Here is a 12917-nt window from a genome sequence, read left to right as displayed (position 1 = left end):
GGAAGGAAGGAAGGAAGGAAGGAAGGAAGGAAGGAAGGAAGGAAGGAAGGAAGGAATCCAGAAGGATAAATGAATGCATACATGGATGATTGAATGAATGAATGAAAAATTGTTTATCAAGCAATTACTACATGAGTACAGAATTTGGTATCAGAAGATCTAGATGCGAATCCAAGGTCTACTATTTACTACCTCAAATAAGACACCTCCTTAGAGGCTTGGGTAGTGGATTTAGACAAGATCTCTCCCATAAGCCTCTTGGGGGCAAGAACTGTTTTTGTTTCTGTCTTTCTACCCCCATTGCCTAGCACCATGCCTGCCACTTGAATGCTTATTGAGTTGAGGTGAATTGCAATGAGTGCCCCCCATTACCTCCAAAGACAGCTCTACCCATTTGAGCTTCAGTCACCTCCTCTACAAAGTTAGGGCCCGAGTGGAAACAAATGATGTCTTAAATAACCATGACACTAGGAGACCTGGCTCACCCACCATGCTGAGCTGTGACTGCAGGTCAATCTCCAGCGTCTGGAGGGTTCGCCGCAGCTCAGAGATCTCCGTCTTGCTGCTCTGGACCAGTTCGCTGTTGGAGGCTACTTCCCGGTTGAGCTCCTCAGTCTAAAACAGAAAGAAAGCCAGGATGTTTGAGAGGGGGAAGTCAGAAGGGCTTTTTTCAAAGTCAGCTCACTGTCTCCAGAGGGCACCCACCTTATTCAGGAACCAGGCCTCAGCATCTCTGCGGTTCTTCTCAGCCATTTGCTCATATTGGTCACGCATGTCAGACAGCACTTGGCTGAGGTTGATGCCAGGGGCAGCATCCATCTCCACAGAGACATCCCCACCGGTGTGACCCCGCAGAGCATTCATCTCCTATGGAGGAAGAGAGACTCAGTTAGCTGTGCATTATGTTGTGAGGGAGACCAGACTCCCCTTCTTGGCTATTAACTAAACCTTCTCCCTATCCTCACAGCTCCCACAAACTCTGAAGCTGGTTCACCTAAAAGAAAGATTTTTCCTGAGTCTCCTTACACCCAACCTTGGCCTCACCTCCTCATGGTTCTTCTTCAGGTAGGCCAACTCCTCTTTCAAGCTCTCAATCTGCATCTCCAGGTCAGACCTGGCCAGGGTCAACTCATCCAGTACCCTGCGCAGGCCATTGATGTCAGCCTCCACAGTCTGTCTCAGGGCCAACTCATGCTCATATCTGGAATGGGGAAGAGGCAGAGGTAAGTGGCCACTCAGGAACTTCCCAGCTGCTTCTGTCCTCTGGCCTTTCCTGGGTTTTAGAAATTGCAGGAGGAGCAGCCATCCATCTCTTACCACCCAACCTGTGTTCTCCCAGATATGTTAACCTCTACTAACTGTCATCTTCTACTCACTTGTTTCTGAAGTCATCAGCAGCCAGCCTGGCATTGTCGATCTGTAGCACAGTCTGAGCATTCTCAGTTGTAGCTATTAAGATCTAGGTAGGGGAAAATAACCCAGCAAGACACGGTCAGGCTCAAAGTCCACCAGTCCCCTCTGCTGGCCACCTATCCCCAAGTTCAGGAAAGACCTATTTTTCTGGGGTCAGAAGGGGAAAGCCTTAGCCACAGACTGAAAATTCAGTCTCCTCCAGATCAAGAAAAGCTCATTTCTTGCCAAGTTCAAGTTCAGGATAACTAGAGATATTCTGAGAGGCTAGACTGACACACTTCCTCCCCTTCCCACTTTCTTGCACCTGTGCATTTAAGAAGGGTATAAAGTAATATGCTGAATTTGGAGACAAGAAGAACCAGGTTCAAGTCCCCTCTCATCTTACAGAAGAAAATCTGAGAAATTAAGTGACTTAAAGGATCATCTGTAAAATAAGAGGCTTGTACCAGCTGGCCTCTGAGGTTCCTTTCAGCTCTAAATCTACGATCATGACAGGCAGAGACCTTCCCTCCCAATGGAAAAAGGCATGATTCCCTAGTGCTCCTAAGGGCTGGGTTATTATCCCCTACTTGGAAGTGTCAAGACAACACAATGGGACAAGAATTGGATACAAAGTCAGAACCTGGTTCAAATCTTAATTCTGTCACTTTACTGCTCAGGGTAAATTATTTCATTTTTCTGGGCCTCAGTTTCCTCATCTGAAAAATGAGGGGGTTGATCCAAGTGGCTACTGTGGTCTCTTTTACCTCTAAATTTATGAGCCTATCATCTCTTCTGGTCTCCTTTTTTGTCCCTTTATGTTCAGTTCTGCTCCAGATCCCAGAGCTGAGATTAGATGGGACAGGTAGGAGTACCAGGTAAGGCCTACCTTGTTCTTGAGATCTTCAATGGTCCTGTAGTAGGGGCTGTAGTCCTTGGCCTCACTTGGCCTCTGTCTCTGGTACCAGTCCCGGATTTTCACCTCCAGATCAGTGTTGGCCTCCTCCAGGGCCCTCACCTTGTCCAGGTAGCTGGCCAGGCGATCATTCAGGTTCTGCATGGTCACCTTCTCCCCACCAGCCAGGAGGCCATCCATACCACCATAGCTACCACCAAAACCACCAGCTAAGCCCCCACCAAAACCAACTCCACCTCCATAACCTCCACCAAAGCCACTGCCTAGGGCCCCTCCAAAGCTGCTGCCACTGCTGAAGCCCCCACCATAACCTCCTCCAAGACCACAGGCCCCCCCAGAGGAGAAGCGGGAGGTTGTGACTGACATGCCCCCAAAGCCTGAGCCCCCATAGGCACTAGGGGCTCTGCAGGAGCCACCACCCAGTATGGAGACACGGCTGGAGCCACCTCCAAGACCACAAGAGCCCCTCATAGAACTGGAAGAGGTAAACTGTCTGCTGCAGGAAGTCATGGTATCAAGAGAGAGTGTGAGATGTTCAAAGAGACAGAGATAGCTCAGAGAAGGTTCTCAGAGTGGATCAGAAAGGATGAATGATGCTGCCTTGGGTCACTCCAGCCTTTATATACCCAGTTGGGGAGGGTGGAGCCCAGGCCTCTTGCTGACTCCCCGTTCTCTTGAGGATTTCAACACCCCTAAGGTCCTAGGCAACTCCCAGCTCCTGGATTATTCACCTCCTGGGTCTACTCCCAGGTTTGCCATGTTTCCCACTCAGGAACTCCCAACAGCTAAGGGCAGCATTAAGACATAGAGAGAAAAAGACACATAAACGTAGATTCCTCCCTGACTCAGGCTCGCAACTCTAGTTTTCCGAGGCCCCAGGCTGAGAAACAGGGAAACTGCTATCCCCTGCCCAGACTCCATTGTGGCAGATGGCGTCCTCTGGCTATGAGTCAGCTCCCATTAGCGATCATTTCCAGGGCCCTTCAGTTTCAGCTTGAGCTGATGTGAGCCCATGGAGAAGGACTGACAACTTCAAGGGACTCCATCTTCTCTGTTTCTGTTCCCCCAATGCCATCCCTCCACTGAGGCCCAGCAGGGGATCCCTCTTTCCCATCAGATCCTGGCCATGAAGACCTATTCACCAACCATCTACCCCATCTCACCAGCATTGTTACCACCCCCCATCACAGAGTCTCTATTCTGGTCAAGATGATAGTTCCTGTTCTACTGATTCCCATCTATATGCTGACACAGGCCTCCAACTCCTGTTCCTTAATGGTCCCCAATTTTGTATAATGTCCTCCCCTCTCTTTGCCTATTCTTATCCAGATCTACACCCCCCCCCTGAAAAAAAAACCCTCCTATTCTGGACTCAAAAACTACCAGGAGCCCTCATGGAATAACCCCATCCATATCCAAATCCCATGGATACTGCCATTTTGGACTAAAAAACTTCACTCCACCAACAAACCTTCCTGGATTAACCCTAAACCACTCTGATGTCTCCTTTACTCTGGTTCCCTATAACTAGAAAGAGTCTAAAAGATCTCTAAGAACTCTTATAACTCCAAAAGAGGGGGTCCATGGATGGATTTTAGGAGATCCATGAATTTGGGCTTTTAAAACTATTTTGATCACTGTATTTTGACATAATTGGTTTCCTTTGTAATCCTATTTATTTTATCTTATGCATTTAAAAACTTTTTTTGAGAAGGGGTCTATAGGCCTTACCAGACTACCCAAGGGGTCAAAAACAGAAAAAAGGTCAAGAACCCCTCCTCCAAAAATAAAGTTTTGTTAGGTTTCTAACTCTTTACTGAGTGGGCTTAAGCAAAGAGACATGTATCCAATGCTCCCTATTGTGTATTGTCTTCCCACCTTAAAATGTAAACTAGAGAGCAGGGACTGTAATCTTTCAACTGGTTTTAGTCAGTGTTTAGCATAAAGGCTGGAACATAGTAAGCACTTAATAAATGCCTGTTTTCTTCCTCCATTTCTTCTTAGGCCATGATCACTGTAATTCAGTGGAAAACTCACTGCACTGGAATTCTGGGAAACCTGGGTTCTAATCCTAGCACTGTCATTAATTCACTCTGTGACCCTGAGCAAGTCACTTCCTTGGAATAGGGGGAGTGGGGGGTGTGGGGGAGAGGAATGACTCAATTTCCTACTTTGTAAGATTAGACTCCATGATCTCCAAGGCCCTCCTTCTAGATCAAAGATTCTATAGTGTTTCTAAACTCTTTTACTGTCTCCCCAATTAGATTATAAATTCAAGGATCATGCATCTCTCATATCTATCCCTTCCAATATGCCTAGTACCCACCCTTTCCCAGTGCCTAGTAAGGGAACCCTTTGACACCTAAAAGGCTATTCACTCTCATCAAGATGCTGGCTGTCCGCCCTGAGAGAAGGGAGGATGGTGGGGTCCAGGTGAAAATGCTTCTGGTGAAAGCTGAAGTTCACGAACTGACCAAATAAGCCTACTTTGGTGTATTCGATGAGGGTCTGAGCAGGAGGGCAGGGCTAGGAGACAGTCCGAGTCTGCCTGAGCTCAGCACAGGAAAACTGCCAAGAAAAAAGGTGCAGTTAGAAATTCCCCCATCTCAGCACTTCAGGGATCCAGGACTTTGTTGCAACCAGCTAAAGTTACTTGTACCTACCTGGGAAATGAGGAGTAATCAGGACACTCCCCACCAGACACACACACCTACAGGCTATAGCCCATCATACTCACACTTATCCTTGCTAGAATTTACACCACGGTTATCAGTGCTACACTGCTCGGCCAGTGGTTATAGCCACAGTTACTGAAGACTCCGAAAAGAATGTTCTTGTCATCAGTCCTTGGCATTGTCAGGCGGTTCAACATCAGAAACTAATAGACTTTTATTAGTGGGAGTGACCTTAAACAAGGGGCATTAACATTTGCTTTGCCACTTCAAACCCTGAGGACTATGGGACTTTTCCATTCTGACTTGTAGCCGAAACTTTCCATAAGTTTTGTTTCTCCCATTAGAATGCAAGCTTCTTGAGAAAAGGGACTGTCTTCATTTTCTGTTCTAGGGATCTCTGACAGCACTTAGCACGGTGCTTTGTGCATAATAAGCACATAATTAATACTAATTAATTAATGATTAATAATAATCCATTCATTCATTTATCCATTTCTGGTTCTCCCCATTCTTCCCCAGCTCTCTTTCTCCATCCTCTGCAAGCCCTTTCTTCTTTCTTCCCATTTCTTTCTCCTTTTCTCTTCCCCACCTCCTTATGACCTAGACACTTTGATTTTGGCATGTCAATGAGCCCCAGAGCACTGATGCCCTAATTTGTGGAATAGGGTCCCCTCTAGAGCCTTTCTTCCTTCTTCTTGGGTATAAATTCAGCCTCAGTTGAACTGATGTGGTTATCTATCCTTTCAAAATCCAGACAACCCTAGGAATGATCCAGAGGGGGCAAGAGGCCTTATTTTGATTGTTTCACTTTATCCTCCCAATCAGCCAGACTCAAAATCTCTGTTACCTTTGATTCTTCCCTCTACATCCAAACAGATGCTGAGACCTATCAAGTTTACCTCTATATCATCTATAGAACTGTTTTTTCTCCCTCTGAGTTCAAATCCAGACTAAATTTACCATCTGGTGACCCAAGGCACATCACTTAACCTCCATCTGCCTCAATTTCCTCAACTGTAAAGTAGAGATAATAATAGCACCTACCCAGGGTTGTTGGGAAGACAAAATGAGATAATATCTTTAAAGTGCTTAGCATAGTGCCTGGTATACAATAGGTGTTTAATAAATGCTTGTTCCTCCTCCTCCTCCTTCTTCTTGTATGAGGCCACCAGCCTAGTTCAGGGACCCATCACCTCTATCCAGGATTATTGTAATAGCCTTCTTGCTGGTTAATCTGTCTTCAGCCTTTCAATGATGAGAACAAGCAACCAAACCCTACTGACTAACATTCACACAGACAAGAACAGAGTTTCTAGGTATTCTAGACCTTGAGACAACTAGGAGATACAATTGATAGAGTGCTGGACCTCGAGTCAGAAAGACCTGAATTCAAATCCTGCCTGATATACTCACTAGCTGTGTGACCCTGGGCAAGTCACTTAACCTCTGCTTCATTTTTATCATCTACAAATGATAGGGTTAGACTTAATGGTTTCTGAGATCCCTTCCAGTTTTAAATAAATCTATTACTGTCAGCTAGGTGATAGAGTGCTGACTCAGAGCCAGGAAGATTTGAGTTCAAATCCTGCTTCAGACCCTTGCTAATTGTGCAATCCTGGGTAAATGACTCTCTGTCTGCCTCAGTTTCCTATAAAATAGGGATAATAATAGTACCTACTTCCCAGAGTTGTATGTATCAAATGGGATATGTGTCAAACACCTTGTAAACCTTGAAGCATTATGAAAATGTCATCCATTATTATGATCCATTCTCCACTGAGTTTCCACAATAATCTAACCATGTCATTCCCCTGCTCAAAAACCTTCAGGAGCTCCCTATTACCTTCAAGATAAAATAAAAAATTCTGCCTGATATTTAAGGCCCTACAGAATCTGGTTTGGATATCACTTTTCAGTTTTCTTTGATGATATTCTTCTGGCACTCTGATTCCAGCCCACCTCATTCCACACCTTGCCATCTGTCCTCTCCACCCTTTATGCCACTCCACTCTCCATGTCCCACACTACTTTCTTTTCTCTGCCTGTTAAAATCCCCTTGACTCAAGATGCTGCTCAGGCAGTGCCTCTTCCCTGAAGCCTTCCCTCATCCTGCAGCCCCCCAGATGAAAACTGGTGTCACCCTAACCCAAACATTCTTAGGGTCCTTTCTTGGCCCTCCTCTTTCCTCTTATCACAATCTACTATGTATTGCATTTATTTGGGTATCTACTACTGTATCTCCCTATAACATGATAAACCCCTTCATGGAAAGGACCATTTCATTGTTCGTCTTTGTATCTTCCTGGCTTAACATGGTACCTTTTCTGCAACAGAGCTTCATCAATGTATGAGGAATTTAACTGAACTGAATTGAACTGAGGAAGATGGAACTGTGTGGGAGGGAGAGATACAGAAGCATAGACTTCTGACCTTGGTCCTAGAGTCAAGAGAAGGATACATGGTTGAGGAAAAGGATTTTTGTTCTGATGAGGGAAGCCTTGGTCATTGGCTCCCTCACTGCGGCTGCTCACCGCCCAATGAGTCAGTGAGAAGAGAGGATATTAACTCCATGGGACAAGAGGAAGAGAGAAATCACTGGCTGTTCCCAGAAGCTGCTGAAAGGAAGACAAGAATGTACAACTGCCCCACCAAGCCACACCTGCCACTGTCTCATATCTTGATGAGAAAGGAGATGGGCAACAGAGACTCCTTCAGGTCCACATGTCTCTATGGGCAATGCCATCCTTTTGAATCAAAGTGATTGCCCTTGATGGCTCCCTTAGGGAGCTTCTGCCCTGTAGCTGAGGAGTGATTCAGAATGAGAACTAGTTGGGGGGAGGGGAGAGACAGGAATGACCCCACTAGCTTATACTACAAAGGCTTTAGGCTGATATACTCAGAGCCATAACACAGAACCTTAATAACCAGGGAAAGTACCACAAACCACAGACCCAAGTCACAAACATACCCAATGCACCTTTATTTCGAGGTATGGGGATATAGAACAGCACCCATGAAGTGGAGACACAGATCCTCTCCCCTTCCCAACAATAGGGAAGTCACAGAGCAAAAGAGACAGTAGAATGTAAGCTTCTGGAGAGAGACCTGTTTCCCTTTTGGAGCTCTCCAGTTGGAGCTTAATAAATAAATTGAGTAACCAAATGATTAATTGATTTGAGGGAAAGGGAGGAGATCATCCCAGTCCATCATTTAGCAGCTTTTCATTTTAAATAATTATTCTTGCTTATCAGATGCTAAGTTCAGGGTTTCTAGAATGACTGCAAATACCATCATCAATCCCTAAATTCTCTGCCTTCTAAATGCAGTCTCCTGGAACAAAGCTCTAGTTACAGTGTTCCAAATCCAAATTAGTAGCATATATTACACCACTGCCCTCCACACATGTATTTCCCTTGGCTGCCTTTTGGGGACTTGCTTTCCTCCTTGCATCCTACTTGTACCATTTGTTCAGCCCGATTTCACCTAAATAAGAATGTGGGACTAGAAAAACATTACACAGTGGGATTCCATAGTCCTACACCACCACTCCCCCAGGACAGCACTGGACTCCACCAGGGGTAGCCTTACCTAGAGAATGTATTCTTCTGGGCTTCTCAACACTGGTCTAGCACAGCTAACATGTGTCCTGAGGTCTGTGCCTTAAGGGGGAATGCTATGGACTCGGGACATCTGTACAAATGCCTAAGATAATCAGAATTACACAATTTCAGGGGCAGCTAGATGACACAGTGGTGTCTTCAATGGAAGAGGGCTTAACTCTGTTCTGGTTGGCTTCAGGGGGGCAGAAATGGCAAAGCAGTAAACTTAGGTTTGATATAAGGAAGATCTTACTAACAATCAGAAATCTCCAAAAAAGGAGTGGGCTGCCTATGGAGGTGGGGGAGGTTCATCTTCACTTGAGGTCTTTGGATGAAGGCTGGATGATTGCTTACTAGGTATAATATAGAGGGGACTCTTGTTTGGGTATGTATTATACTAGAGGGCCTCTGAGGTCCCTTCTGGGTCTGAAATTCTGTATTTTTTTTAGGCAATCAGGGTTAAGTGACTTGCCCAGAGTCACACAGCTAGTAAGTGTCTGAGGCCAGATTTGAATTCAGATCCTCCTGACTCCAGGTTCAGAATTTGATCCACTGTGCCATCCACTACTATGATCTGACTCTGACACATAATGGCTATATGACCATGAAACAGTTATTTAATTCCTTACCGCTCTATCAATTATCAGCAAGTATTTATTAAATACCTACTATGTTAGTTGCTCTAGGTAACAATAAGACTATAAATAACAGAGAAGGTGAGGGGAGTTTTCTCACTGGTTTTCTCACTATTCTAATAAAATCACCTACTTAATCTCTAGCCTTATACAGAATAAATACAAAAATACAAGATAATGTTGGATAGAAGGTCACTAGCAGCTTGTAGGATCAAGAAAGGCCTCACACAGAAGGTGATAAAGGCTAAGTTTTGGAGGAAATGAGAGACTCTAAGATGTGGAGATGAGGAAAGAGTACTCTAGGCATGCAGAGTGTGCATAGATGTGGAGATGGGAGATGTGGTGTCTTGTGTGGAGAAGAACAAGAAAGCTATTTTGGCTGAACCAAAGAGAGCATGAAGGGGAGCAATGTATAATAAAGCCAGAAAGAAAAGCTGGAGCCAAATTGTGTTATTGTTCAGTTGTTTCAGTTGTGTCCAACTCTTCATGATCCCATCTGGGGTTTTCTTGACAATGACACTGGAATGGTTTGCCATTTCTATCTCATTTTACATATGAGTAAACTGAGGCAAATGATTTAAGTGACTTGCCCCAGTCACACAGCTAATAAGAGTCTGAGGCTGGATTTGAACTCAGGAAGGTGAGACTTCCTGAAATTTATGACCAAACAAGAGATAGAAAGCATTATGAAATAAAAAATGGATAGTTTTGATTACATTCAATTAAAAACGTTTTGCACAAAGTCAATGCAACCAAGATTAGAAGAGAAGAAGAAATCTGAGAAACAATTTTTATAGCCAGTGTCTCTGATAAAAGCCTCATTTCTAAAATATATAGAGAACTGAGTCAAATTTATAAGAACACAAGTCATTCCCCAATTGATAAATGGTCAAAAGATATGAACAGGCAGTTTTCAGATGAAAAAAATTGAAGCTATCTATAATCATATGAAAAAACACTCTAAATCACTATGATTGTAGAAATGCAAATTAAAACAACTCTGAGGTACCACCTAACACCTATCAGATTGGCTACTATGGCAAAAAAAAAAAAGGAAAATGATAACTGTTGGAGAAAATGTGGAGAAATTAGAACACTAATGTATTGTTGGTAGAGTTGTGAACTGATCCAACTATGTTGGAGAGCAATTTAGAACTATGTCCAAAGGTCTATAAACTGTGCACATGCTTTGATCCAGCAGTACCACTACTAGGTCTGTATCAAAAAGAGACCATTAAAAAAAAGGGAAAAGCACCCGCATGTACAAAAATATTTATAGCAGCTCTTTTTGTGGGGGCAAAAAAATCAGGTATTGAGGGGATGCCCATCAAGTGGGGAATGGCTGAACAAGTTGTGGTATATGAATGTAATGGAAGACTATTGTGCTATAAGAAATGATGAGCAGGTAGATTTCAGAAAAACTTCGGAAGACTTACATGAACTGATGCCGAGTGAAGTGAGCAGAACCAGGAGAATATCATACACATTAACAGCAATATTGTACGACGACCAACTTTGACAGAATACAGTGATCTAAGACAATTCCAAAAGACTCATGATGAAAAAGTGAGGAATCCACATCCAGAGAAAGAACTATGGAGTCTGAATGCAGATGGAAGCATACTATTTTCTCTCTTTTTTTCCTTCTTGTTTTTTCTTTCTAGTGGTTTTTCCCTTTTGTCCTGATTCTTCTTTCACAACATGACTAATGTGGAAATATGTTTAATGTGATTGTACATGTATAGCCTATATCAGTTTGCATTTCATCTTGAGGAGGGAGAAGGAGAGCAAAGGAGAAAAAAATCTGGAACTCAAAATCTTATAAAAGTGAATGTTGAAAACTAAAAAGAAAAGAATAGTCACATTTAGAAAAGATGTGAGGGGAAGCTAGGTGGTGCAGTGAGTAAAGCATAGGCCCCAGAGTCAGGAGGACCCGAGTTCAGTTCCAGCCTCAGACACTTAACACCCACACAAAAAAAACTACTCGTGTAACCTTGGGCAAGTTACTTAACCCCAAATGCCCTCCAAAAAAAAATTTAAAAATTAAATTTAAAAATTAAAAAAAAGAGAAGATGTGAGGGGGAATAAAAGATGAGAGTTTCTGATGCCAGGCCCTATCCACTGTGCTACCCAGCTGCTCCAAACCAGGAGGTGAAAGGCAGAAGAGTTTGTGTTTGAAAAACTCAAATCTCCCCTCTTAGCATTCTCTTCCTCAGGCTAAACATACCCACTTGTTTTAGTCAATCCTCATAAGAAGCTCTTTGGTGTCCCAGTCACACTCCAGTGTATCAATGGCCTTCCTACAATACAGCCCAAGACTGAATACAGTCTTCCAGATATGATCAGACCTGAGGATGAGATTTTTGAATGCAGGCTTACTTATAGATGTGTAAAGATTCCTAACTTTTGAGTGAGAGGGCCCAACTCTGCTACCTACTATTTGAGTGAACTTGGGCAAGTCTCTTGGGGCCTCAGTTTCCTCCATTGTCAACTAGATAAGGTTGGAGTAGAGTAGATAACCCAAAGTCCCTCCAGCTCTCAGTCCTTTCATCCTGGAAATAAATCCTGATGTCTATTGATATTCAAGGCCTTCACCCTCAGAATGCTATGTTCTAGAGAAACCAAGTTCCTCAACCCATCCTATGTTTCATATCTCTTTGTCTTTGTTCGATGATGATAGTAATAATAGCATTTATGTAGTGCTTTAAGGTTTGCAAAGCACTGCATATATGACATTTCACTCCAGCTTCACAACAACCCTATGAGGTAGGTGTTATTATTATCCTCATTTTACAGATGAGGAAACTGATGCTGAAAGAGGTTAGTCACAAGCTAGTTAAGTGTCTTAGGCAGAATTTGAACTCAGGGCTTCTTAGCTCCAAGTCTCACACACTATTTATTCACTGTGCCAACTAGTTGCATCATCTCCATTCCTATGCCTAGATTACCCTGCCCCACCCTCCTCATCTCCATCTGTTAAATCCTACCTATCCTTCAAGACTTTACTCAAATGCCAGCCTTTTCCATGATATTAGAATTATAGTTCTCCTATATGTGGTTCCTTGATGGCAGGGACCCTGTCTTATTTATCTTTGTATAAGTGCCTAGTTAGGTGGCACCTAGAGAGAGCACTGGGCCTGAAGTCAGGAAGATCTGAGTTCAGATCCACCCTCAGACACTTACTAGTTGTGTGACCCTGGACAAGTCACTTAATCCTTTTTGCCTCAGTTCCTCATCTGTAAAATGAGCTGGAGAAGGAAATGGCAAACCATTCCAGCATCTTTGCCAAGAAAACCCCAAATGGGGTCACAAAGAGTTGGATACAACTGAAAACAACTGAACAACAACAAAGTGCCTAGCACTGTGAGTTGATTAAAGAAGGTGCTTATTAAATGTTTGTGGCAGGAAAAAAAGAGAAGTGGAGGGAAGGAAGGAAGGAAGGAAGGAAGGAAGGAAGGAAGGAAGGAAGGAAGGAAGGAAGGAAGGAAGGAAGGAAGGAAGGAAGGAGGGAAGGAAGGAAGGAAGGAAGGAGGGAAGGAGGGAAAGAAGGAAGGAGGGAATGAGGGAAGGAAGGAAGGAGGAAGGAGGGATGGAAGGAAGGAGGGACGGAAGGAAGGAGGGAAGGAAGGAAAGAAGGAAGGACGGAAGGAAGGAAGGAAGGAAGGAAGGAAGGAAGGAAGGAAGGAAGGAAGGAAGGATT

At 43.8% G+C, this 12917-nt stretch overlaps 2 protein-coding genes across 3 annotated transcripts in view; both read right to left on the bottom strand.

Moving 5' to 3' along the window:
• The window catches only part of LOC138146002 (keratin, type I cytoskeletal 14), a 30251-nt gene extending 27668 nt beyond the window's left edge, over nt 1–2583 (bottom strand). For both annotated transcript variants that reach the window (XM_069067732.1, XM_069067733.1), the window contains exon 1: nt 2494–2583. The gene's annotated coding sequence lies outside the window, so the exon portion shown is untranslated. The remainder of the gene's footprint in view (nt 1–2493) is intronic.
• LOC138146004 (keratin, type I cytoskeletal 16-like) overlaps nt 1–2930 on the bottom strand; it is a 4722-nt gene extending 1792 nt beyond the window's left edge. Inside the window, exons 1-5 of the mRNA XM_069067734.1 lie at nt 2282–2930; nt 1377–1459; nt 1045–1201; nt 706–867; nt 490–615 (exon numbers count right to left, since the gene is read on the bottom strand). Coding sequence (XP_068923835.1) covers nt 490–615; nt 706–867; nt 1045–1201; nt 1377–1459; nt 2282–2818 — 1065 coding nt within the window. The 5' untranslated portion in view covers nt 2819–2930. The remainder of the gene's footprint in view (nt 1–489; nt 616–705; nt 868–1044; nt 1202–1376; nt 1460–2281) is intronic.
• Nucleotides 2931–12917: the final 9987 nt, after the last annotated feature.

Source organism: Petaurus breviceps, unplaced genomic scaffold, assembly GCF_028583685.1.
Source record: "Petaurus breviceps papuanus isolate PSGF00001 unplaced genomic scaffold, PetGlider_PUasm1.0 90750, whole genome shotgun sequence".
NCBI classification, from domain to species: Eukaryota; Metazoa; Chordata; class Mammalia; order Diprotodontia; family Petauridae; genus Petaurus; species Petaurus breviceps.
The sequence above is the reverse complement of the archived record's forward strand: the minus strand, read 5'-3'. Positions and strand labels throughout refer to the sequence as shown.